This window comes from Carettochelys insculpta, chromosome 7 (assembly GCF_033958435.1).
Source record: "Carettochelys insculpta isolate YL-2023 chromosome 7, ASM3395843v1, whole genome shotgun sequence".
Classification (NCBI taxonomy): Eukaryota; Metazoa; Chordata; order Testudines; family Carettochelyidae; genus Carettochelys; species Carettochelys insculpta.
The window spans coordinates 54614456-54641312 of record NC_134143.1 but is presented as its reverse complement, the minus strand read 5'-3'; the positions used below and the strand labels follow the sequence as shown (position 1 = coordinate 54641312).

Sequence of the window (26857 nt, the reverse complement as noted above, 5' to 3'; positions counted from 1 at the left end):
TGTGCTCTCTGCTTTTGTTCTGTTTCTTTAAATCTATAGCGGGTTCTGACCTTGGCAGAAGCTCTACAGTGAAGCACAGAGATTAGCTTTTGAGTTTTTTCTCTGGCTGGAACAAACTTCCTTGATCAGTGTTAAGAGACAGTGACTTGTGTGCTTCTTCATTATTGTAACATGCTAACCCTAGACTCATGGCATTTCCACAGTGCTCAGACTTGTATTCCTGTGTAGAATAGGGGGGAAGGAAGAGTCCAGCATTTGTGTTTTAGTTTCAGTAACTAAACGAGGACACCAACTAAATGCAACCTGATCCATTCCTTGATCCAGTGATAACTCGTTGATTCTCCTGGACTGACTGCAGGGAGCTGCTATATTCTGATGCCTTGTTTGTTTGTTTGTTTGTTTTTTGTTTTTTGTTTGGTTTTTTTTTTCCCCTCACTGGTAAACTTTGCAAGGTTTAAATCAAATCTCCCACTGACTGGCAAGCTTGGCCATCTTTACCTTTACTTTAGCACAACTCAGCAGATAAGTATTCTCTGGCTTTCTTTGCCAACAAGTGTTCCCTTTTGAATAAAGAATATTCTTTGTGTCTTCTTGTTTAATTTAAAAATGGGGCAAGACCTCAGGTAATACAATAGCACAGTGGTTCCCATGCTTTTCGGCATCATGAATAGTAACAGAGAGTAAGCCGTGCTTCTCGGCATCATGTATCCCTTTCGATTTTTTGAGAAACCCTCACGCCCCTGCCCACAGACAGGAATCCCATGTCTGGGGCTGTCAGCCAGCTCCTAGCTACAAGGCTGTGTGGGGTCTCTGCCAACAACCCCAGCCATGGAAATACAGCGGGGGGGATGGGGGAGGGCAGGGAGCCAACTGTGTACTGGTTCCTCTTTTTTGGGCAAAAAAAGCACTGCCCTTCCCTCCTTTCTCCATCAGCAGCCATTTTCAAACAACAGACCACATCAGATCCTGCCCAAAACACCATGAGGCCCATCACTCTGCCAGAAGTGGCTACTAAATAGACTTTAAAAGGCCCCTAAACTATTTGAAGCCCTACAGCCATTAATGTAGGTTACAGGAAAGAGATCTTTCATCTCCTACTGTCAGCAAAGGTTCCAAATACTAGAGTCTCCCCTTTATGACTCTAATATTTGCTTCCATCACTTTCCCTGAGGATCCTATCCATCATGCATCATATACTTCTCCATCATCATCTCTATTTTTATCCTTCCTTTGCTATCCTTCTATATATACCTTCTCTTTCCCCCATTAACTCATTACCCCTACCATTGCCCTATTCCTTTTCTACCACTTCTACTTGCCTGACCAAGGAAGGAAGGAAGGAAAGTAGACACACACTAAAGGACGTGGTAATTCAGAAACAAATAAAATTCTCAAAAATAAAACGTAACAACCTGACATCACAGTGGGCCAGATTTTCACAAGAGAGTTCATCATACAGAAGTTCCAATGGTGATCTCTACTGTCAGACTGAAAGAGTCTGCATGTAACAGGCTGAATATTTTTTAAAATCTGGACACCTATTTTTGTGCTTACATAAGGGTATTTGAAAATTCAAGACTTATGAGTGCAGAATTAGGCAAAACAATCCCACGGGTTCAGTCACTTTTATCCTTCTTCTCCCCCACCTCTCCACTTGTCTGTCATCACTCATAAGCTACGTCTACACGGGGATGCTACATTATTTCGATGTAGTGAAATCAAAATAAGCTATTTCGATGAATAGCGTCTACACGTCCTCCAGGGCTGGTGATGTTGACGTTCAACATTGACGTTGGGCAGCACTACATCGAAGTAGGCGCTGCAGGGGAGTGTCTACACACCAAAGCGGCCCACGTCAAAATAAGGGTACCAGAAACAGCTGCAGACAGGGTCACAGGGCGGACTAGCACTTCCGGGGCAACAGCAAGCCACTCCCTTAAAGGGCCCCTCCCAGACACACTTGCACTAAACAGCAAAAGATCCACAGAGCAGACAACTGGTTTCAGACCCCATGCATGCAGCATGGATCCCCAGCTGCAGCAGCAGCAGCCAGAAGCCCTGGGCTAAGGGCTGCTGCACACGGTGACCATACAGCCCTGCAGGAGCTGGAGAGAGCGTCTCTCAACCCCTCAGTTGATGGCCGCCATGGCGGACCTCGCTACTTCAATGTTGTGGGATGTGGATCGTCTACACGTGACCTACTTTGACGTTCAACGTCGAAGTAAGGCGCTATTCCCATCTCCTGATTGGGATAGCAACCTCGATGTCTTGCTGCCTTACATCGCTTTCAACTTTGAAATAGCGCTCGCCACATGTAGACGTGGCGGGCGCTATTTCAAAGTTGTCACGGCTACTTCAAAGTAGCCGGCTCATGTAGATGCGGCTATAGTCAGGTATCTATTCTGAAATTAAGTCTTTCAGAGCTAGTACTGCGCCTCACACACATCTGTGTTGAATAAATGATAGAAAACATCATGTGTCAAGAAATCCCATACTACGGGTTGCACATCCTAAAGCTGGCACTCTCCTGTCCAGCAATATCTATGGTATTGCTTAGAGTGACCATATTTCCCTAAGCTAAATACAAGACAGCTTGGGGACAGGGGGAAATGACCCCTTCCTAGTGCCTGAAATAGGGAACTGTCCTGGCCAAAGCTGGACAGATGATCACCCTTTTCAGGCAGTGGCTGCCTGTGGGCATGACTTGGGGCACCACGAACAGGGCTGTACCCCACCGGGGACTTCCCCACACCAGTGGTCCTCCCCGCTCCCCCAAGCAGCAGGGGGCAGTTATGCTGGTCCTGCTCCTGGCTCCCCTCAAACTGCAGGGAGCTGGGTGGCAGCCACACTGGTCTGACTCCCAGCTCCCCAAGCCACAGGAAGCCAGAAACCAGGAAGCAGCCTTTCCCTCGTGAAACTACAGGACAGTTAGCCCCTTTGTTAACATAAATCGGGATGCCTTCCTGGCATCCAAAATATGGAGCTGTCTGGGCCAAAATGGGACAGGTGGTCACCCTACTCCTGTAAAACCAGCTATGCTCTTGGAACAGAGAACCTTGGAGCCTAAGTGTGAGAGGGTCTGCTGGGGCCCAGGGCAACAGACTCAGCAGCCTGGCTGGGGACACCATGGTACCAAGCGCAGAGCCCATAGGGGGCACAGCCTTCCCTCTCCCTTGTCAGTGGTCTCAGTGCCTCTGGGGTTACATGTGTATACAGTGCAAACACACACCCTGCATGTTAGAAAGGCTGACAGTGAAAATTAAACATCCACTGCAGTAAACATTGTCATTTTCCCCTCATGTTTCAAAATTACACTTTGTCACTGCAAAGTCATATTTCAGACCTCATAAGCTTAACATGGAATCTCTGTTTTAACCACCTCTGAGATGAGAGAGCAAAGAGAACCAAACCAAACAACACAGCTAAATGCTACAACTCACAAATGGGAGTCAAATAGTCAATAAGGGCCTGATCCTGATCCTTGGGTAGGTAATAAATTTTCACACATCAGTAAAGCAGGATCAGGCCCCACGTGAAAGCAATACTCAAGAAGAGCTAGATTTTGAGCTTGAGAGGGACAGAGGGCGGATGCACAAGGAGAAGGAAATTACAACCTGCTCCTCCTGAGAATCAGTGGGAGTTCTGCCCATTGCCTTTATTGGGCGGGGGCAGGTTCAGAAGTTTAAAAACCAAGAAATCGGCACATTTCAAAGGTAAACAGGGCCTAATGCCCTATTCCAAACTGCATCATATCCCTACCTAAAAACCAGTAACATGACAAGATAAAGAAGTTATATGCTGGTATGAGAAGATATATGGCTGGCATGGGAAAGGCTAATGTGTAAGTATAGTTGATGTCTAATCCTCTGCTACAGTAATTACCTATCTATCATAGAATTTTGTGGGGAATAACTATAGCAAACTCATTGTCAAAAGGCTCCCACGCCCACACCAGTATGCTAAAGAAAATTAGTACCAGAAATTACAGTATATAAAGAGAAATTTGTTTTTTATCACAATTGTTTTATCTAGTACATCTTTTAAAGTGCAGGGTACAGATCTTGTTAAGTCCTGCAACCCCTCTACTCTCTGAAGAAGTCGCAGTAGCACCAATGGGATTTACTTGCTTGAATGATGCAGAGAGGCTATGTCTAAGTTAAAGCAATTTGTCGACAGAAAAACTTCTGTCGACAGATTGCAGCCAATTTTCAGGAAGAAGGGGCCTTCTGGAAGATCCCTCAGGGGCCGTACCTCTACACACTGTTCTGGACTCTGGAAGAGCTTCTTCTGGACTCCAAATCATGTGACCCTATGCTAATGAGGCACGGTGAATTTACATCCATGCCTCATTAACATATTTCAGAATGTTTATTAGCATGCCTCTTTCGGTGAAAAGGGCATGTGTAGAAACAGCCTGTGTGAGATATTGAATACTCTGCTACCAGATACGGAATTCCAAGACACTTTCACTATTGAGAAGGGACAGCACAGCAGGACCCAGTTGTTGAGTTTCTGGGTTCTGCTGTTCAAGAATGGGGCACTACACAGGCCACTGTCTGAAAGGAGAGAGGGATGGGGGGAAGATGTCCCTGTTCTGGCAGGATGCCTCTTGGAGAAGTGTAGCAAGTTTAGTGATCACACTTCAACTCCGAGGACTCCAACCAGAATGCACAAAGTCAGTGCAGCAGCAGCTGCTGGAACTCTGATCAAGATGTATGCTATGCTTTCTTGTAATATCTTCAGATTATTTTTCTTCTGAAAGGAGACGATGTGCAAATAAATATTACTGAAAATTTTCACATAATTTATGTGACTCTAGAGTATATAATAAATGGTGATTGCTGATAGACTAGTAAATCTCAGGGAACAGTTACTATAGTCCAGCATGAATAAAAATGGATAATTGTTAAATATTGGAAAACAGACAGGAAACTTAATTTCAGCAATTTGTGCACTGATTTAGATAACTGTATTTCGGTACACAGAGTTACTCATCACATAAATGGTAATGATGGCTTATTAAAGTGTGTTGCCCTCTTTCTTGACATCAGTAGTTTAAGAGTGTGGTACCTACCTTATAATTTTTTTGCATACACACAATATTGTATGAAGAGTATGCATTTTACCTATTCTCTGTTTAATTGGTCTAACTATAACCATGCCCCACCCTCTCTTTTTTCCCCTTTCTTTCTTGGGAAAATAACAACTTAGATCCAAATGTTGAAAAAAGTAAGCATGTACTTACAACCAGAGAGAATTTCTTCCTTGTGTGATAACACCAGTGAATTTTGTTAGCCTTCGAGCATCTACTTCAATCCACTGGTATGGATCATTTCGTCCTGCACACCAAGCACCATCATAAAAATCATTTTCATTAACACCTGCCTGAAAAGAAGGCAAAGCTGTCTTCATAAATTATCACTGATAAACCAAAACCCTTTCATGGAAAAAATAAAAGAACATGAACATTCCTTTCCTTCCTTTGCTCACGCAGGAGTTGTGAGACTGATGAAGAGTTCTTTCTCAGGATGTATATACATTGGGAAATAAAATGTATTTGTTCAAAGTGTGGGGGTCAGGAAAGGATTTTGTTTCCTCACAACGTCTTCTAGTACCTTTTATAAATAATAACTATTATTATTATTATTACTATTAGAGAGGGAGCCGTGCTAGTCTACATACTATCAAAACAAAAAAGTAGTCAAGTAGCATTTTAAAGACTAACAAAATAATTTATTAGGTGAGCTTTTGTGGGACAGATCCACTTTTTCAGACCATAGCCATAGTCTGTTCTGGTCTGGCTATGGTCTGAAGAAATGGGTCTGTCCCACAAAGCTCACCTAATAAATTATTTTGTTAGTCTTTAAAGTGCTACTTGACTGCTTTTTTGTTTTGATATTATTATTATTATTATTATTATTATTGTTTTTCTTTCCTTCCACTGGAACATCAGGAATGGCCAGGACTGGAGACGAGACACTAGAAGATGAGGATCAAGGCTTTGAGGTGGTACTCAGCATTTTCTTTCTCGGGTCCTTCACTAGCTGGCTCTATGTTCACACGACCAAACGTGGAGGTGGGAAGGAATTCTCTCTCAGGCCTGAACAATCTTAGGGTTCTTTCCTGCCTTTCTCTGCAGCATGTGCATGCATTATTTCGTAATTATTTCTTTGCCATCACAGATGCCTTAGACACTGGTGTACCTTGGGCCCTCCTGTTCTCTGTCAATGGACACGTAATAGTCAGGTCTCATGGGAGCTGTAATACATTAACCTAATTTCAATTTTGGGGTCTAATGGCCTGTGATGTGCACAATGTCATCTGAAATGATCTGGTGGTCCCTTGCAACCTTTAAGTCTATGACTCCTGTTTACCGGTTGGTTCCTTTTACAAAGTAATCCCAAAAGAAACTGTTTGTCTTCCATTAAAACTGAGTCTCCACTCAATGGAGTTTAATTAGTGAAGGTCCTTAAACTATAAAGTTAAAATCCAAACTCCTGCAAAGTTACAAAGTATTTGAACGGAGGTTTTGGTTCAGACACATCTCTAATTCAGAAAGAGATTGTTGCTTTATAAATCTGACAGATGAGGATAAGGAAAAAGGTGAACTTGTTAGTATAGTGGATGACAGACAGGAGAAGAGAGAAGGAAAAGACCAATGGTATATCAGAAGCCTTGTTTACACAAATCACTGATAGATATCCTTAAATGTCATTGCTTTCAATGAAAATAGATTACATAATAAAAGCATATGTTTAAGCGCTTTGCTGAGTTTGGATGCACATACTTAAAGCTCAGCATAAGCTGAAGCAGATTTATCAATCAGGGCCTGAAAGAAGACATGAGGATGAAGTCTGTTATGTTATTTTTCACTATTCCATTTTTTTCCTTACGTCAACTTTTTCTAGCTACTGGAAGGTTGTTTTTTTTTAACTATGTAATTTAGCAACAATTTGCTTATTGCTGTTTAAAGATGCTATTTTTAAAAATCAAGATGCTTAATCAAAAATCTTACAACAGGCTTTTTCTGAGGAAAAATATCCTACAAATTTGTTTTAAAATCCCTTTTTAAAGCCATGCTATTATAATTTGTTTGTTTGATTGTTTGTTTTTTGCAAGTGGGGGTTGTTCATTTGTAAGTATTTGAAATCTGACTTCTGGCCACCATAATCTTATGCTTAATCAAATCTTTAGTAGTCTAAATTGTTATTGGACATCTTTACACAATTATAATTTTCATTCCCGGTTTCATGGGGAAAGAAGTTAAAAATCAAATATTCAGTCAAAGAATATGGATCGAAATATACATTCCCAAGGAGGATATTTACATCAATTTTAACTTCATGTATTTAATTAAGATAATTAAGGGATTAGAATTATGATCTAAGCGTGAAAAAAGTGTAATTTTTCATAAATTAATTTTAAAGCACTGATGTAATAAATTTATAACTAATGGATAAAGGGATTAGTAAAAGCAGGGCAGAAGATGGGCTAAAAGGCAACCAAAGTATTAAATCAAATAATTTTAATTTGCAAGTTAAATAGATACTTTGATTTTAGAGAGAGGACCCACCTCTGATATTAAACTTTGATTGCAGGTCAGGTTGATTACTCTGTTTATTACAGATAGGTCCAAATCTGCACATCTAAACTTGAACTTGGGGTTGAAATTTTTCAAGGTTCCAGGTGTTCATGATTGGCTTTCTGATGCAGGCCATTACAGAAATTTCAAAGCTGCAAAGTTAGATCTAAGCCTGCTCTGGATCTGAAATTTCATTATGTAGTTTTGGTTGTGGCTCTTCTCTCAAATATATTGTTATTTATGAACCCAGCACTGTCACATTGAATTTGCTAGCTGCACTCTAAATGGCGTTGGTGGGTGCAAGAATGGGCTTTATTATCATACAGTACATGCCAAAGCAAATTCTTTGTTGCTAGGCAACCAAGTAAAATCCGTGAGTTAGCACAAAGCATATTCAATATAGTCTGGGGACTGACGGTTTGAATTTCCTGATTTTAGTATGATACATTGTATTATACAATGTCACAGACAAAAATATAACACAGTCCAAAGGCTGAAAGTTAAATCTAGGCAAATTCAGACTGGGAATGAGGTGTACATTTTTATCAGTGAAGGTAATTAATCTGGAACAATTTACTTTAGGTCATGATGTGTTTTTCATCACTAATTTTTTTTAAAAAATCAGGATTGGATTTGTTTTTAACAGACATGTTCTATTATTTTGGGGAACATTCCATGGCCTGTATGTTGTACAAGAAGTCAGAATACATGACCACAATGTTATCATCTGGTCTTGGACTCTAGGGCTACGTCTACACGTGCACCCTACATCGAAGTAGCTTATTTCGATGTTGCGACATCGAAATAGGCTATTTCGACGAATAACGTCTACACGTCCTCCAGGGCCGGCAACGTCGATGTTCAACTTCGACGTTGCGCAGCCCAACATCGAAATAGGCGCAACGAGGGAACGTCTACACGTCAAAGTAGCACACATCGAAATAAGGGTGCCAGGCACAGCTGCAGACAGGGTCACAGGGCGGACTCAACAGCCAGCCGCTCCCTTAAAGGGCCCCTCCCAGACACACTTGCACTAAACAGCACAAGATGCACAGAGCCGACAACGAGTTGCAGACCCTGTGCATGCAGCATGAATCCCCCGCTGCAGCAGCAGCAGCCAGAAGCCCTGGGCTAAGGGCTGCTGCCCACGGTGACCATAGAGCCCTGCAGGGGCTGGAGAGAGAGCGTCTCTCAACCCCCCAGCTGATGGCCGCCATGGAGGACCCGTCAATTTCGACGTTGCGGGACGCGGATCGTCTACACTGTCCCTACTTCGACGTTGAACGTCGAAGTAGGGCGCTATTCCTATCCGCTCATGGGGTTAGCGACTTCGACGTCTCGCCGCCTAACGTCGAAGTTAACTTCGAAATAGCGCCCGACGCGTGTAGCCGTGACGGGCGCTATTTCGAAGTTAGTGCCGCTACTTCGAAGTAGCGTGCACGTGTAGACGCAGCTTAGGTGTCTTTTAAACAATGTGATAATAAAGTACAACACAGAACCACTTTCTGCCTGTTGATGTGTCTCTCCACTGAACTCCATGATATGTATCGCCACTGAACTGTATCTGCACATTTCTCAAGGCAGCAGTTAATGCATAGTATTTTACAGAGTGAGGTGCCAGGAGTCCTAATTCCCATTATGCCATTGACTCTTTGTGGGATCTTAAATAAGTCATTTAACTTTCATATGACTCATTTTCCCCACCTCTACAATGGGAACACTAACGCTTGCTTACTGCTCTTCAGCGATAGAGAGGAAGCCGTGCTAGTCTATACACTATCAAAACACAAAGCAGTCAAGTAGCACTTTAAAGACTAGCAAAATGGTTTATTAGGTGAGCTTTTGTGGGACAGACCCACTTCTTCAGTGGGTCTGTCCCACAAAAGCTCACCTAATAAACCATTTTGCTAGTCTTTAAAGTGCTACTTGACTGCTTTTTGTTTTGATATGCTCTTCAGCAGTTTGAGATGAATGGATCCACATGTTTTAAGTGATAAATATTATTTTACTGTCTATATTGAACACTGTAGCTATATCTTCATGGTAGGAGCTACAATTTTTGTTTTTTTTTTAAATGCCTCCTCAAATTGCTTCTGCAGTGATTGATGCAAAATAATTTATGGATCAGCTAAAAAGGATTTCAACTGATCCTTGCCTGGCTACTAAGTGCCTCTAAATTCAGCTGTTAGATGGTGAAATTCAAGCAAAACTTTGGGCACAAATTATTTATGCAGTTTATGATTGAAAATTTAGCAATAATGTTGAATCTCAAAGGACGTTTATCTGTCTTTTAAATATGACACAAGAGCGCACATGATCTCAACTCGTATCATATTGAGTTGTTTCCTAAACACAAAAAAAAAATATTTGCCTATATTATCACAATTCAAAGAGCCCTAAATGTACTAAAAATATAGAGGCAGAAATGTCAGTCTTCTGTGAAATTAACACCCAGAAATACAGCAGCAATGCATGTAATTATACATACCTGAAACAGTCTAGCCATGTTTAACTTATATATAATTCCTAATGGCATGAGGACAACAGTAAGATCCCCATAAGCTTCAGTCCCACAGCACCCACGGAGCTGCTGCCAATGCCAGATTACAAATGTTGGTGGACAACAGAATCCCAGATTACAGAGGTTCAACCTGAATTTGTAAATTAATCTATATTTCAGACTGAAATCTCAATTTTGGTTGTAAATAGATGTCTCGTTTATATATTTCCTCAATATCACCAAAACCACAGATCATAATCCTGAACTGAAATTGAACATGCAAAATTAAGTGATTGAGAGGAGATTTAGAAAGAATGGTACCACAGATTTGGATATACTAGTCATTTTAGGCCAGGCTGCATATTAGGAGCATCTGCAAAAGAAAAAGAACTGCAGAATGCACTTTTACATACACTGTCAGTTACAGCAGGTATTTCAGGAGCTGGGTCTGGTTGATGGGAATACTGAATGGTTATCTGGGCACTATAATGTAGAAAGTGCAATTTGAGGATTACTGGACCTGTCTATTAGAGATCAAGTTGTAGAGAAGAAATGAGTGGAGAAGAGGAAAAGAAATAAACTTCTATGATTAGATATCTACTGTTTAGAGCCTCCCAAAGTGATGGAATCATCACAGTATTTATACCAGAAAATAATAAAAACAGACTTGACAGTTCAGAAAATGAAGGGACTATGGTTTGCCAGAATTTACACAATGTATGAAAATGGCAATTATATATATATTGCATTTATCTGTGCAGTAGGAAAATAGATCAATTTTCTGAAGGAAGATCTGAAAATGGAGAATGAAGAACATGACTGGAAAATGTTTTTGAATTAAAAAAGACTAGTCTTTTGGGTTAAAAGACTCTTTATTGGAGGACTCACTGCAGCCACCAGGTGGCCGCCTAAAGTCTCAAATGCTTCAGAGATAGAAGAACGAGCTTCACTAAGGAGAAAAATTTAGCTACTATCTGAAAGTTGGTACAGATATTACAATCACAGACATTAGTGTCTGGAGAACTGCTGGAAACAGCAGGTGGCAGCAATTCATTTGCAGGAGGAAGAGTTCGGACACCAATCAAAATGACAGAAAGAACTAAGAAAGAAGTTCTGTGACCCAGAAAAACCCTGAAACCTAGGCCACTGGAGACAAGAAGCCTGAACATACAACCAATGTCATTATGGAAGCTGTCCAACCTGAGTACCACTTGGCTGTTCTGAAAGGAACAGTTGGCTGGAACACATTTTCTGTTTACATTCCAGTTGTGAGGGTTTGATCCAGTCATAAAGCCAAGAGTGGCCTCAACTACTTTAATACTTTAAAGAAAAAAAGCTACCCTTTCCAGCCTAAACACATTCATATAATCCTGTTTGCCCTTTGAAAAATGAATGACCTGTTTCTGATTTTGGTAACTGAATTGGAAGGAAGAGACTGAAGAGAATAAAGGGACTGAGGAGACTGAAGAGGCTGAAGGGACCATCATGGAAGTAACTGTAGCCTGAATCAAATTTCTCCATTAACTGGACTCCACTCTGTTTGCTAAAGAAAAGTGTCAAGCTGAACTCAAGTTTGGAAAGAATTTCACAGCATGAAAGGGTCACTTCCAATGTTGGTAAATTCGCTCTCCTCCAAGCCATCTGACGCATGACTTTGTTCTATCGCTAATGTCTCAGATAAACTTAGTATATATTCCTTGCTTTGCTTCATCACTTAATAAATATATGGAAACTGATTTACACCACAGTTCCAGTTTTATGCTAGTCTAATTCCCTTGACTTCAGTGTATTTAAACAAATATATAACTCAGGGGTGAATTAGGCCTATAATACAATTTGCCTTTGATCTCAGTTTCAAGACATTTGTGTGACTTCCCTCAGTATTCTGCCAATGCTCCAAAATAAAAAAACTATTGGTGGCCAGAGATCCTATTAAATATAGAAGACTATGTAAACAGGTTACATATAAAATGAAAGGCAGTACATAGCAACACACTTCAAACACGGACTGACAGGCTGTTGAGACAAGGAACCAGACATGTACCTGACAATACTGTTATCATTTCTATAGCATTATTCCTCAGAAATAAAATGTAACCTTCATCACTCTTTGGTACTTACATAGCACCATTAATCTGCTGATCACAAAGTGCTTAGAAATATTGTTCATAAAGGCTACGTCTGCACTAGCACCCCCCTTTCAAAAGGGGGATGCTAATGAGACACTTCAGGATATGCTAATTAGGCACTGCAATGAATATGAAGCACCTCATTCGCATATTGGCAGCCGTGCTTTTGATGGCGTGCAGCTTGTCTACATGGGGTCCTTTTCGAAAGGAGCCCACACACTTCAAAATCCCCTTATTCCAATAACCTAATATCCTGAAGTATCTCATTAGCATCCCCCTTGTGAAATTAATATACTGGAACCATAAAACCAGTTGGGACTTTAGGACCATTTCACTTTTAGTTTGGTGACTGTGCTGTGCATGCTATTGAGCTACAGCTTTGTACTGTCTTTTGTATTAGTAATGCTTTTAGATTGGAAGGGACTGAAGTAGAGAAGTAAGCACTACAGAAAGTGAAAAAAAACCCAATTATCATAGTATCAATTATCATAGTATCATAGAAGAGACCTCAGGAGGTTATTGAGTCCAGCCCCCCTGCCTAACACAAGAACAACCCCAACTAAATCATCCCAGCCAGGACTTTGTCAAACCGGGACTTAAAAACCTCTAGGGATGGAGATTCCACCAACTCTCCGGGTAATACATTCCAGTGCTTCACCACCCTGCTGGTGAAATAGTTTTTCCTAATATCCAACCTACATCTATCCCACTGCAATTTGAGACCATTGCTCCTTGTTTTGCCACCAGTCACCACTGAAAACAGCCTCTCTCCATCCTCCTTGAAACCTCACTACAGGAAGTTGAAGGCTGCTATCAAATCACTCCTCACTCTTCTCTTTTGCAAACTAAAGAAGACCAAATACCTCAGCCTCCCCTCGTAGATCACATGCTCCAGCCCCCTAATCATTTTTATTGCCTTCTGCTGGACCCTCTCCAGTGCATCAACATCCTTCCTATACTGGAGAGTCCAGAACTGGATGCAATGCTCCAGATGTAGCCTCATAATGCTGAATAGAATGGAAAAATAACTTCTTTAGATCTGCTGGCAATGCTCCTACTAATACATTCCAGTATGCCATTAGCCTTCTTGGCTACAAGGGCACACCGTGGACTCATATCCAGCCTCTCAGCCCCTGTAATCTACAGGTGCGTCTACAGTAGGAACTAACTTCAAAGTTAGGTACTCCTTCAAAGTAGCCAGCAGAGAGTCTACACACATTTTTCCCTTACTTCAAAGTTAACTTTGAAGTAGGGTGCCCAGCTTTGAAGTCTCTACTCCACTCCCAGAAATGGAGTAGTGCCCTACTTCAAAGCTTAACTTCAAAGTTGGGTATGTGCAGATGCTTAACGTCAAAGTTGCTTCCTTGAAGTACAAGTAAACAACTTCAAAGTTATTTTTGTAGTGCAGACACAGCCTACAAGTCCTTTTCTGCTGCACTAGGAACTAAGGACTTGCTCCCACAAAACACTTAAACCTGTTCTTGCAGATTAACAGTTCCACTAAATAGTACTATTAATCTGCCTAGAATTAAGTTGTGTCTTTTTGCCTACAAACTGACATTGAAATGTAATATATAACACTATGTAAAGAGAAAATAGCCAAAACTGGAGACACAAGAACATGCACATGTGGCTTCCAAATTGCCATTTTTAGTAGAATTATCATTGCCTGTGGAAAGCTGCCTGGCAACAAGTTACTTTGCTTATTTTTTTATTGTTCTATTCGTGAGGTTCATTACGTACAGGCAAATAATGAAACAAAATATGCTTGTTTCTTAAATATCTTTACAGTCTCCTCTCTGTGCTCTGCTAACATCTTTTCCCTGCTTTTCTCCACCTCACTGTCTTTATTTTACAGAATCCCAAAAGGATTTAAATTTTAAGCAACATAAAATTTAGAAGGCTTTTTAAACCATAAAGCAAACTCCACAACTTCAGTGCTCTTCGTCAACCCTGTCCACCAACGTAATACAATATTTCCCCTTTGTTTGAATAATGTGAGCTGGCAAGGTAGTCAAAACCTATAACATCCATTAGCATTGTCTGCAGAACAGTAAAACCCTAAGCCATCCCACCACTTACAAAGAAAACTGATCTTACCTGAATATTAAGCCTTCCTCTGTGGGCCCCAAGGCCATATCGTTTTACTGTAGAAGCATGGAGCTGGAAATCAGTAATTTTTAATGTCTCTAGACCAAGCGGTGGGCAACCTATAAAACAAAAAACGTCTAGTAAAAAATAAAGAATGGAAACAATATATATTATCCGAAGCTCCTTTTGAGCATGTGTGTGCATGTTTGTGTGTGTGCGCGTTTATGTGTGTGCGCACATGCATGTGAGAGGAAAAAACAGCTCCTCACTTAGGCTGCATCTAGATTCAGTCCAGCTGCCAGCAGCATGATGCAAATGAGGGTTCAAGACATTGCAAATGTCTGCTTATTTGCATATGCACATGGTTTATTTGCATATTTGCAGCAGAAAACAAGCAGTGTAGATGTGGTTCTGCTGGCAAAAACTCCATTCGTTGGCAGCCCCTTATGCCTGGAAAAAATCAAGGATAAGGGGCTGCAGATAAAGGGAGGCTTTGCCAGCAGAACCATGTCTACACTGCTTGTTTTCTGCCAGCAGCAGCCTCTGCCGGTAGGGCAATCTTGTGCAAATATGCAAATTAGTCATGCTAATATGCAAATGAGCATTCATTTTTGAGACCACTCATTTGCATCAAGCTGCTGGCACTATGGATCAGTGTAGCCCTAGCCTCAATGTAAATCAGGGTAGCATCAATAAAATCAGTGAGATAGTGGCTGCTCCACTGAAGTCAACGTACTGATATTGATTAACACCAGTTCAGACTCTAGCTCTAAATTCTCCTTAATAATTCTTATTTTTCTTTGCCATACATTTCCTTTTTTCACAGCTATGCACAGTATTTCCCATCAAGTGCCTGTCAGTACAAAATGCCAGCAGCGTGGCCTTTTATTTTTTCTCTTTTGGCATTTACTACTGTGTCAAGTTATGTTTCCAATTAAATCTCATTCTGGAGACTTCAATCATGCGCAACATTGTACAACAGTATCTGTTACAAAGGTCTGGGTGGCCACACTGTGCAGTTCTGCGGGAACAATGAGAAAGCACAAACAGGGCAAATTTGAAACAAGAAGCCATCTCCATAAGCTTCAAAATCTGCAGAATTTGGAACAAAAAATAGCAGATGCCTGTATTATCGAGTACTTCAACAAACTGCAGCCTTAAGATCTTACTTTGGAAGATTAAACACCAGAAAGATCCAGTTATACCTTTTAATTAGAAAAAGTTCTAATCTAGTACTTATATGACTCCATTACCACAGTATCTGCACTCCTCACAATCTCTAACATATTTACTCTTACATCAGCCCTCAAAGGTAGGAAAGTTTCTTATCATTTCATGGAAGGGAAATTCATACATGGAGAGAGAGTTCATGTATGAGTCTGAATAAAGATCTTTCAAAGCACGCGCTATCCATGACTAGAATAGCCTTCCTTTCTGCTTTGTTTTGGAGCTCTGAACACAGCATAACATAGGCCAAAGCTACCAAGAAATTAGCAATGCATGTAAAACTTGGATCCAAGACTAAAACAAGGTTCACATAAAGATCTAGATAAATTCAGGGAGGATAGGTCCATCAGTGGCTATTAGCCAGGATGGTGTCCTCAGCCTCTATTTGCCAGAAGCTGGGAATGGGCAACAAGGTGTGCATCACTTAATTACCTGTTCTGTTCATTACCTCTTGGCCACCTGGCATTGCCCACTGTTGGAAAACAGGCCACTAGGCAGGATGGACCTTTAGATTGACCCACTATGGCCATTCTTATATAGATTAAGGTCTAGATTGAAACCACTCATCTGAAATTCAGGAATGCCTGTATTTGAGGCTCTGATCCAGGCCTCGCTCCAATCATCATAGACAAATGGATAGAGAAGAACATAGGAACATAAGACATGAAATTTCTTGTTCTCTCTCTTAGTTCTGGCATGATGTAAAATCCTCCTCTGGAAAAATGTAACTGGGTTTATTCTGCTGTATTTATTTGCTCACCCTTCAAAAAAAAGGTTTAGACACATCACAGCAATAAGGTCAGCTTCTGGTCTCTGAAGACAGGAGTGGAATCATTAGGATGATAAACACTTTATATGAATGTATTTTTACAACACTAACAATGGGCTCAATGCCACACAAGAGACAAAATGCAGACAGACCCTGCTCAGAACAGCTTTCAATCTAATTAACGTAAACAGAGAAGAGACAGGATGCAGTGGGAAAGCGAGAGGAAGGAGTAGTTTAGAGAGAATTTTGTTTGTTTTAATTATATTCCATTGCACATGAGTGTTTCATCTTACATTGTTCCCTTAACAAGACATGTGTCAGGTTCTGAAAGATCTCTATTGGGAGTAAGTTACTCAGAAGAACCGATGATGAGAACTTCCCATCTCAGTCCTATAAATGCAATCCTCTGGACAATTGAGAAATCAGTCTAAGCGCATAATATTGCAAACTCTTCTGCACCTGAGTATATACATTTATATAATCCCCATAAACAAAAGTATCTAAAGTTAGGCGAGCATGCAAGTATTGGCAGGATTGGATACCAATGTGGATTACAGAAGTGAATGCATGTCACTTTATCTTTGCAATGCTTGAAACTTCACCAAACCAATTATACAAATTGGGTGCATCTACATTAGGAACTAACTTTGATGTTAGGCTGTACATCAAAGTAGCCAGCAGAGAGTCTACACACATTTTCCTTTACTTCAAAGTTAACCTTGAAGTCCTTACTCCTTTCCCAGGAATGGAATAGTGCCCTACTTCGAAGTCTAACTTCAAAGTAGGGTGTGTGTAGATGCTCAGCTTCAAAGTTGCTTACTTCGAAGCAACTTCCAAGTTATTTTTGTATTGTAGAAACAGCCCAAGGGTGACATTTAAAATTTTAAGCTCATCATGTACCAGACAGTATTTGCTTCTATAGTAACAGAGAGTAAGCCGTGCTAGTCTATACACTATCAAAACAAAAAGCAGACAAGTAGCACTTTAAAGACTAGCAAAATAGTTTATTAGGTGAGCTTTCGTGGGACAGACCCACTTCTACAGACCATAGCCAGACCAGAACAGACTCAATATTTAAGACACAGAGAACCAAAAACAGTAAGCAAGAAGGACAAATCAGAAAAAGATAATCAAGGTGAGCAAATCAGAGAGTGGAGGGGTGGCTAATTCTTGATCTTCCCCCCGACCCCTCCACTCTCTGATTTGCTCACCTTGATTATCTTTTTCTGATTTGTCCTCCTTGCTTACTGTTTTTGGTTCTCTGTGTCTTAAATATTGAGTCTGTTCTGGTCTGGCTATGGTCTGAAGAAGTGGGTCTGTTCCACGAAAGCTCACCTAATAAACTATTTTGCTAGTCTTTAAAGTGCTGCTTGACTGCTTTTTGTTTTGATATTTGCATAGTGCCTAGCAGTTGGGGTCTTCATTTCTGATTAGGGTTCCTTGAAGCTACCATAAAAGAAAAGATATATATAAAATAATAAGGCAATAATATGCCATATTTAAAGTCCCTTTCACACTAAGAGCCAAGGAAAGTCTTTTGAGAAGAATTCTGAGAAAAGCAGTAAGTTAATTTTCTTAAACATATAAATGAAATCAGCTACTCTGCATGACTACACCAGGATTTTATTCAGACTGAAGATTTTGAAAAATCTTTTTGCTATAATATGGCATTGCACATTTGCCATGCATTACGGAGCTATCTGTGGCCTTCATGGAAGATACGTAGCATACATGACACAATACTATAGTCAAAGGATTCTCTTAATGTCTTGTTAGAGGAATTAAAAGAACTCATGTGCAGGGTGAAAATGTGTGTGTGTGTGTGTGATGGAGCAAACCATTGATGCTCACCTTGCTGCCCTCTGGGGCTCCCCATCACCCTCTGCTGCTAGGCCAGAAGCTCTGGTCTCCCCCAGCCAACGCATAGAGTTGGGGTTAACAACTCCCTGCAGAGCAACATAGACACTCAACCAGTGCAGCTTGGGTGGAGGAACTCAGCTATAAAGCCATTGGCAGCACCAGGATCTCAAACCCACAAAAGAGACCAAAATCCCAAATAACTCCATCTTCCCTGTGTAAAAGTTCTACAAAGAACAAGTTCATAAAGATACTGGTCCCCTTTATCAATGAAAAATAAACACTAGCTAATTCTAATACACTAAGAAACTTGTTACATGCAAATTGTTACCCTAGGAAATTGTTCTTATCTCATGTAATATGCTTTAATTCAGAGTTGATCTTTACTCTAGCCTAGGACTATGCTTTTCAGAATTCTTTAGAGTTATTTGCTTTCAGGTTTTTTCATGTGCATCCTCTTAGGGCAGGTGAGGCAATTTCAAAGGCCAGCTGAAGACAAAAATCTGATTGCTTTCCATTTCTTAAATAGACTTTCCCCCAGGGCAGAAACCATTTATTCAGTTTCTCTATCCCCAGGCAAAAGTACCAGATTCAAGATGGATTCCAGTGCCAGGTGGTCACTTGTCTTTCTAGGACCAGCCACAGTCCAGGTTTACAGGAAAAATAAAACTTTTGTGGGTCATTGGCATGAGTATTGACCCATTTAGTTCCTACAGTATCACTAATGGTCCCCATTAGCACATTTAGAATTAAAAAACAGATTTACATGGCATACTCCTAACTTCTCATACAAGGATGATATATGCATAAACATAGGATATACAGATTAACTAGATTACAACTTTCAAAATGACATGTTACACACCCAATTTTGCATAAAACATCTTTGAGTTATGCACATTCACAAGTCAACTTTCTTAAAGCATGGGGGCCATAATAGTGTGTATTTGTATAAATCCATTTCCCAGATTACCTGCTACCTAGCCTGAAGTAGCTACCTCTGTAAATTCCCTGTGGAAGCATGAGTCTTAATTTATTAAAAAGTAGTGAATTAATTTTAGTGACCATAAATACAGATTAAAAACCCAAACTTGTTACACATTAAAATTAGTGAGAATTTTGTCACTGACTTAAATGAAAGGAGGATCAGAATGTCTTAAGAACTGCTTAGAGCAACAAATGACATGCTGCATGGATGCATATAGGAAAAAAGGCATATGGTTTTGAGCATACACTGGCCTTTCTTAATGAAGAACTATTTACCCTGCCATGTTTTCAATTAAATCATGGCTCCATTGAAGTAAATGGGAATTTTGCCATTGATTCAAATGGAGGCAGTCTTTCACCCTTTCTGTTGCTTTTGTTACATGGAAAGCACTAACCTTACTTTCACTTAAAACCTAAGATAAAATTTTAGTTATAGTCTCCAAAGGTCAAGACTAATGCACTCACGCAATGAAACATGAAGTCACTGGAAAATTTCCCTTTAAGAAAAATCATATATTTTCCCCCCAGCTCTGGATTGATAAAATTGATCTTAAATAAAAACATCTGATTTCCTCTACTCACAGTCCCTCTTTCGCCAGCAGTCATGGAACGACATCACTCTTTTAAAAAGTTTTTTCGGCCCTAGCTTCAGATTTATTTGCTGTTAGCTACTGCTAACTTGATGATCTTGCTGTCATCAAGTCTGTTGTTCAGACCAGTGAATGAGTATGGGATTCATGGCGTTCTTCACAAACGATGACCACAGATCTTGCTCTAAGGTGTCTAAAATAAAAGATTTCTAACTTTTTAAAAGAGTCAGTTGTTTCACATACATGCTAATTCCATCAACAACACAAACAGTAAGAACAATTGGTACCACTTACCAAAGAAAGGATTTCAATCTGTTAGACTGGAAATGGGAATAGTTCCAATAGGACACGGTCCGATAATCTCCAATGTACTGAATATAAGACACAGCAATCCATCTAAATTTGCCAGTCCTCTACAGGCACAATTATTTAAAGTCTTTGATATGTGTGTCCTTTTAGGTTAGTTTAAGTACCTCTGATCTGTGTAAAGCTGCCATGATGCAATGCCCGTTTCTTCAGATAATGCCTACCTGGGGGGTGGTATATAGTACGGCTAAGACCAACCAGCATTTCTGATGCAGTCTCATCATTAATGACAACTTTTCTGTATAGCCAGGGACTTTGAAGATGGTTTTGAATATGTGCTATTACCCTGCTTCATAGGGGTAGCCATGTTAAATCTGTTTATGCAAAAACAATGAGGAGTCCCTTGGCATCTGAACAACACACATTTGTTTGACCTACTTCAGCTCCAGTCACCAAAGCTTATGCCCAAATAAATATGCTATTTTCCTGAAATCTGTGCTAGCAAGTACTGATCAGACCATGTTACACTGTAATTCAGAGGGCAGTGAGCTGAAAGGTAAGCAACATTGGTGGTGAATCAAGCAAAGGCTCACACCTCCATGAGCAGTTGCTCACATAAGCAGTCCTGCTGATTTATGTGGGATCACACTTGGAAACAAATGCTCACCAACGTCATGGGTTTATAACGCAGTAGGCAGGATAAGCCTAAATCCCCAGTCACTGAAATAATAACTTATTCAGGTAAGTGATAGAGGAACCACAGTATTAACTGGTGATCAAATGTTCGCAATTCTTCATCAAATTTAGGAAATATATAAATCTTTGGAGCTACAGATCAACGTCAGCAATAGACAGATGGGTACTGCCCAGACAAGGAAAACAGTAAGTCAGTAAAACTAGTTCAATTGTTAATTTCCTCTTTTTCTCATGAGTCAATTTTTTTCAGATAAAAGCACAGATTGTTGTATATTTTGTTATATATAATGATCTCGATCTGGAAATTTGTTCTCTTTAGTTGCGTTTTGGGGTAAAGCAATCTATTTGGCTATTTTGTTTTTAAATGATTTCCCATAAATTCTAGTAATGTATTCTGATCTGTTGGGGGAAAAAAAGTTTCCTTGTTATTCAAATAGCCCAAGTTATCATTTTAAAGAGCTGTAACTTTGATCATATTGGATTCCACAAGAAAATATGTGCTTGGCTAACTCCTCACCACACGGTTATATACAAATCATTAAATGGAGAAATGCTATCTCTGTGCAGTCTGACAAGCTCCTCACCTTTCAGAAGCAGAATTTACTTTGATTGCTTATTAATTTTTTATTATTCTAAATCTGTTTTATCTACAGGTGCTTTATCATTTTTAAATAGTTAAGCACCTCACAGCACTTCAACACAGTTATTTAATTTAGGGTTTATTTTATAGACATACAGTCCAGGGTAAAAAAAGGCCAAGACACTGCCCATATTTATTTGATACAGTATCAACCATATACAAATAATGTGAGGTGTTGTGGCACATTATACACGAACAGATATTTTGGAGCATAAGCTTTCGAGGTCAAAGATGCACATCACCAGATGCAATGTAGTGGAGATGTAGTGGAGAATCTTCACTACATTGCATCTGACGAAGTGGGTCTTTGCCCATGAAAGCTTAAGCTCTAAAGTATCCGTTTGTCTATAAGGTGCAACAAGACCTCTCATTGTTTTTATGGATACTGATAAATATAAAGACTTTGGCTTTGTATACTTTTCCAAAGACACCTCTAGCTATGCATTTGGGGCTTCGGAAGGACTCACATGGACTTCAGTAGGAGTTGAAGCAGACCTGCAGTAAGCTGTGCACCCGTACTTCACTATCATTTCCATACAACCGACTACAATTACACCAGTGGAATTTCTGTGACTGGGTACACAGTGGGCTTGATTTCAGATATGTTGAGTAGCCACAGCTCCTATCTTCAGAAGCAGTTGTGGGTACCCAGTCCCTCTGAAAAGCAGGCCCTATAATGCCAACTTTTTAAAATATGTCAAGGCAATGAGGTACAAATCTTGTCCTTATTGCTAAAGTCCACCCTTGCATGAACAGCAGTGAGAGCTTTAGGGTGCAACCAGTAACAGAATTACTGCCTTTGCATGGGGTGCCATTTTGATGCTCTGCTGTCCCTTTTGCCAGCAGCAATGTCACTGTAATCATTATCAATTTGTGCCAGCTGTTGGTGACGGGAGACTTGCTTACTGGATGTGGGCACATGCTGTTGGCTGCGAACATGGTAAACATATCTGTTAACACTGTATCATCTTGCTCTTCCCTCTGGCCACCCACACTGAGTGCAGGGCCGCTTCTGTAGTGTGACTCTCCAATTCCCCCTTTCCTGTCCTGAGCTCTGTGAAGGGTACAGGCAGATATAGGCCCCAATTCAGTAAAGCACATGGTGAACTTCAATTTGAAGTCAATGGATTACTTACATACTAAAAATTTAACACCTAGTTAATAAGCACTTTGTGGGCTCAGAACCTTAGTATTTTATATTTTATTGGCATTATTTTGAGGCAAATCCTGCAATCCTTATGCTTTCTTTATTCAAACCAAAAAAAAAAAAAAAGCACCCTATTTGGACTATTGACTTTGGTCAAAGTTTGTATAACTTTTAATTTTTTGAGCTTTCCCTATGAAATGTGTGTACTGGAACATTTTCTATGGAAAGCTCTAGCTTATTCTGTCCATATTCTATGCCTCTTCAGCCGTGTCTACACGTGCACGCTACTTCGAAGTAGCGGCACTAACTTCGACGTTAGGCGGCGAGACGTCGAAGTCGCTAACCCCATGAGGAGATAGGAATAGCGCCCTACTTCGATGTTCAACTTCGAAGTAGGGACCGTGTAGTCGTTGCGCATCCCGCAACGTCGAAATTGCCGGGTCCTCCATGGCGGCCATCAGCTGAGGGGTTGAGAGACGCTCTCTCCAGCCCCTCAGCTCAATGGTGGCCGCATGGAGCGGCCCCTTAAAGGTCCCCTCCCCCTCCCTTCCTGTGCAGTGTGGAAGTATAACATTGTATAAGTATAACGCTGTATAAGGGGACATGCTGGATACATTGTATATGAGAGGGCATGCCAAAACATGTTACAAAGTATCTGAGGGAGCACACGTAGGGACAGTTAGCTTTTGAATGGAGAAGCAATTAAGATGGAGCCAGCACGTATAAGAAGCAGGCATCAGAATGGAAGGTGTGAAGGGCAATTAGTTAACTTAACTGGAAGCTGTTAAAGGAGATTGTTAAGGGTGGCAGGTAATTGAACATACGTGACTGGTCTCAGGGATCTCGAAGGGTGGTGACTAAAATCTTTTTCTTCTTTTGTCTGTAACTTCTCTGTAACTTGTTCTCCAAAAAACTGTATAAATTAAGAGACACAAGCCCCACTCGGGGGGCTCACTTCTAAATGTATTAGCAGAGCGGCTTTGCTAATAAAACAGAGTGGTCTGATAAATTGTGAGTCTGAGTCAAACTTTGACAGCAGGAAGCTGAGGAAACGTGCAGGCGGCAGCCCAGACACGCTGCCAGCCTGCACGTTCCTCAGCCACCCACCCAGCTGCGATGGCTGCCCGGCAGCCCCCCCAGCGCCCCCAGGGGACCCCCCCCAAGGGGAGCCAGGGCAGCCAGCCCAGCCAGAAGGGCAGCCAGGCTGGCAAGCGGCAGTGGGGCCCTTCCTGGACGGAGGCCGAGCTGCAGGACCTGCTGGGGCTCTGGAGCGAGAAGGAGGTGCTCCAGATAATGGGGAGCAAGAGGCGGAATGCGGAAGCGTTCGCTCGGCTGGCCGATGGCCTGGCTGCCCGGGGTCATCCTGCCCGCACTCCTGATCACGTCAGGAGTAAGGTGAAGGAGCTGCGGCAGGGTTACTCCCGGGCCTGGGATGCGGCCAGCCGATCTGGGGCCGCCCCCATCACTTGCCCCTTTTACAGGGAGCTCAGGGACATCCTGGGCCCCTGGCACACCTCCTCCCCTCCGGCCACCCTTGATACCTCGGCCGATGAGCCCCAGCAGGCCCTGCAGCCGGAGTCTGCCCCGGAGGTAAGCCCCGCACCCCGGTGGCCCCCCCTGGAGCCCACCCCCGGGCCATCGCGGCAGGAGGAGGAGGAGGAGGAGGAGGAGGGGGGCTCCTCCTCCGCAGAATCCGAGCTGCAGATCCTCCTCCTGCCATCCCGGAGGAGCAGCCGGGCCTCCGCCCCCCCGGGATCTCCAGACCGTGGGAGTGGACTGACAGGTATGTACCCCCCTCTGGTGTACACCCCTGGGCTTGAGGGGCGGGAGGTAATAGATATGTGTCCAGGGCCCCCCACATGCTCACATGGCCATGGCCCCAAGGACAGCAGGGCCATGTCCCTCACAGCAGTGCATCAGCCCCTGCCCCCCCCACCCCGCACGACAGTGCCATGCCCCATCCCCGGGGCAGGGGGGAGCGGAACCTTGAGGGGCCCCCGGGAGGAGGGGGTGGGATACCCCGCAGCAGCAGCAGCAGCAGCATGTGATGGAGTGCGGGGAGTGCAAAAGGGAGACTCAGGCTAGATATGAGCACCAAGAGCCGAATAGCTCCCAGGGGCAAAGGAGGATCCTGGGGCTACAGCTGGCAGGTGACACCTCTGCCCTGAACAAAGAGGAGGGAGGAGCCGAGCTGGCTTGGAATTGCGGGGGGGAGGGCAGGGGCCGCAGGTAGAGGATAGGGGAAGGGAGAGCTGGAAGGCAGCCAGCCTGAGGAGGGGGAAAGCTGCATCCCAGAGGGGCACCCCTTGGGGTCTTCTCCCCAGGACGGGTTGGAAGGACTGTCTCTTCTGACAGCTGGTGCTGTCACTCCTGGGAGAAACTGGGCATCTGTGGCCTAAGAAACCTCTCCTGCTGTCAGACCCTGCGGAGTGAAGTGAGAGTCGCTCCCACCAGGGGACGGGGTGCAGGGCAGGGGGACCCCTGAACCCCATCCATCACAGCAGCATCTCCCGGGGACGGGGATGGGGAACCTGCAGCACAGGGCTGGGGGGATAAAGGTCACAGCTCAGGGCCCACACTAACGCCTGTCTCCATTCTTCTTCCCCCCCTCCTCTCCTGTGTCCTGCACCTGCACCATCAGAAGGACCGGAAGAGAGCGCCGGCGAGGCATCAGTGGTCCCGGACAGGCCTCCGGGACCATCGCTCCAGGCCAGCCCCTCGGCCGAGGACCGACCGGCCCACCCCGCGCCACCACCAGCCGACGGCGACGGACCCCCAGCTGCTGGCCATCCACCGTCGGCAGCTGGAGGTCGCGGAGCAGCACCTGAAGCTGCAGAAGCGGGCGCTGGCCTGGCGCCAAGAGGCATAGCGGGCCTACATGGACACTTTCAACCGCCTGGTGGACTACCTGGCCCCCCATGCCGCGCCGGCCGCCGCAGCGCCCACCCTGCCTGCTCCACCAGCCGCACCACCAGCTGCTCCGCCCGTCGCCGTCCCATCCGCCGTCGCCCCGCCACCCACCGCCGAGGGCCGGAGCGCCGAGGGACCCCTGGAGCCACCTGAGACTCGCCGGGCATATCTTCCGGTCTGGCCCGCCCCCAGCCAGCCCCGGACAGGGCTGCAACCACGGCGGGGCTCCCGGCCAGCCACGCCCAGTGCCGGACTATAGGGGCGAGGGGCCCGGGACGTGGCCCCCCCCCTTGTATATAGTTTGACCCTCTTATTTGGTGCCGCCCGTTTGCCCCGTCCCCCCCATGTAAATAGTTCTCCCCTTTATCCTCCCTGGTTTTCTTTTTATTAATGAGGACACTTGTTTGTTAGTATTGTTTTATTTGTACATATTAGTTTGTTTCCACATATTGTATATAGTTTGTTCTTGTTTCATATATTTACAGTTAAAAAAAAAAGTTCTAAAAGAAAAACCAGTTTAAGTTCAGCCACAAGTGCGTGCTGCCATTTGTCCAGGAAAAGTGGGAGGGGGGTGCGGTGGGGTGCTCCATGGTGTGGGCGTTGGGGCAGGAGTGTGGTGGAGGAAGGGGCGGGCAGTGGGGGGCCTGGGCAGAGTTCACCCCGCGGCCTCATCATCGAAGTGGGCCCGCAGGGCCTCCCGGACCCGGGTCCCTTCGGGGTCCACCTGCCGACTGGGGGCAGCAGGTGGCTGGACGTCTGCCCTGCCGGCCTTCGCAGCCCAGTCCTGGAAAAAGGTCTCCCCCTTGCTCTCCACCAAATTGTGCAGGGCGCAGCAGGCACCCACAATCTGGGGGATGTTGTTGGGGCCCGCATCCAGGCGGGTCAGGAGACATCTCCAGCGTCCCTTCAGGCAGCCAAATGAGCGCTCCACCACCTGGCGCGCGTGGTTCAGGCGCTCGTTGAAGTGCTCCTGGCTAGCGGAGAGATGGCCCGTGCACGGGTGCATGAGCCACGGCCGGAGGGGGTATGCCGCATCTGCGATGACACAGAAGGGCATGGTGGTGTCCCCCAGAGGGATCTCCCGCTGGGGGATGTAGGTCCCCGCCTCCAGCCGGCGGCACAGGCCCGAGTTCTGGAAAACCTGGGCGTCGTGGGTGCTGCCAGGCCAGCCCACATAAATGTCCTGGAAACGTCCCCGGCTGTCCACCAAGGCCTGGAGGACGACAGAATGGTAGCCCTTTCGATTCAGGTATCGTCCTCCACTGTGATGCGGGGCGCGGATGGGGATGTGAGTCCCATCCAGAGCCCCGAAGCAGTTGGGGAAGCCCAGGGTGGCAAAGGCCGCGATGGTGGCATCTGGGTCCCCCAGCCTCACGAGCCTGTGCAGGAGCATGGCGTTGATGGCACGCACAACCTGCAGAGAAAG

At 43.6% G+C, this 26857-nt stretch overlaps 1 protein-coding gene across 1 annotated transcript in view; it reads right to left on the bottom strand.

The window, feature by feature from the left end:
• Positions 1-26857, bottom strand: part of CPXM2 (carboxypeptidase X, M14 family member 2) — a 128022-nt gene that overhangs the window by 69390 nt on the left and 31775 nt on the right. The window contains exons 3-4 of the mRNA XM_074999724.1: positions 14312-14421; positions 5246-5385 (exon numbers count right to left, since the gene is read on the bottom strand). Of these exons, the coding sequence (XP_074855825.1) occupies positions 5246-5385; positions 14312-14421 (250 nt within the window). The remainder of the gene's footprint in view (positions 1-5245; positions 5386-14311; positions 14422-26857) is intronic.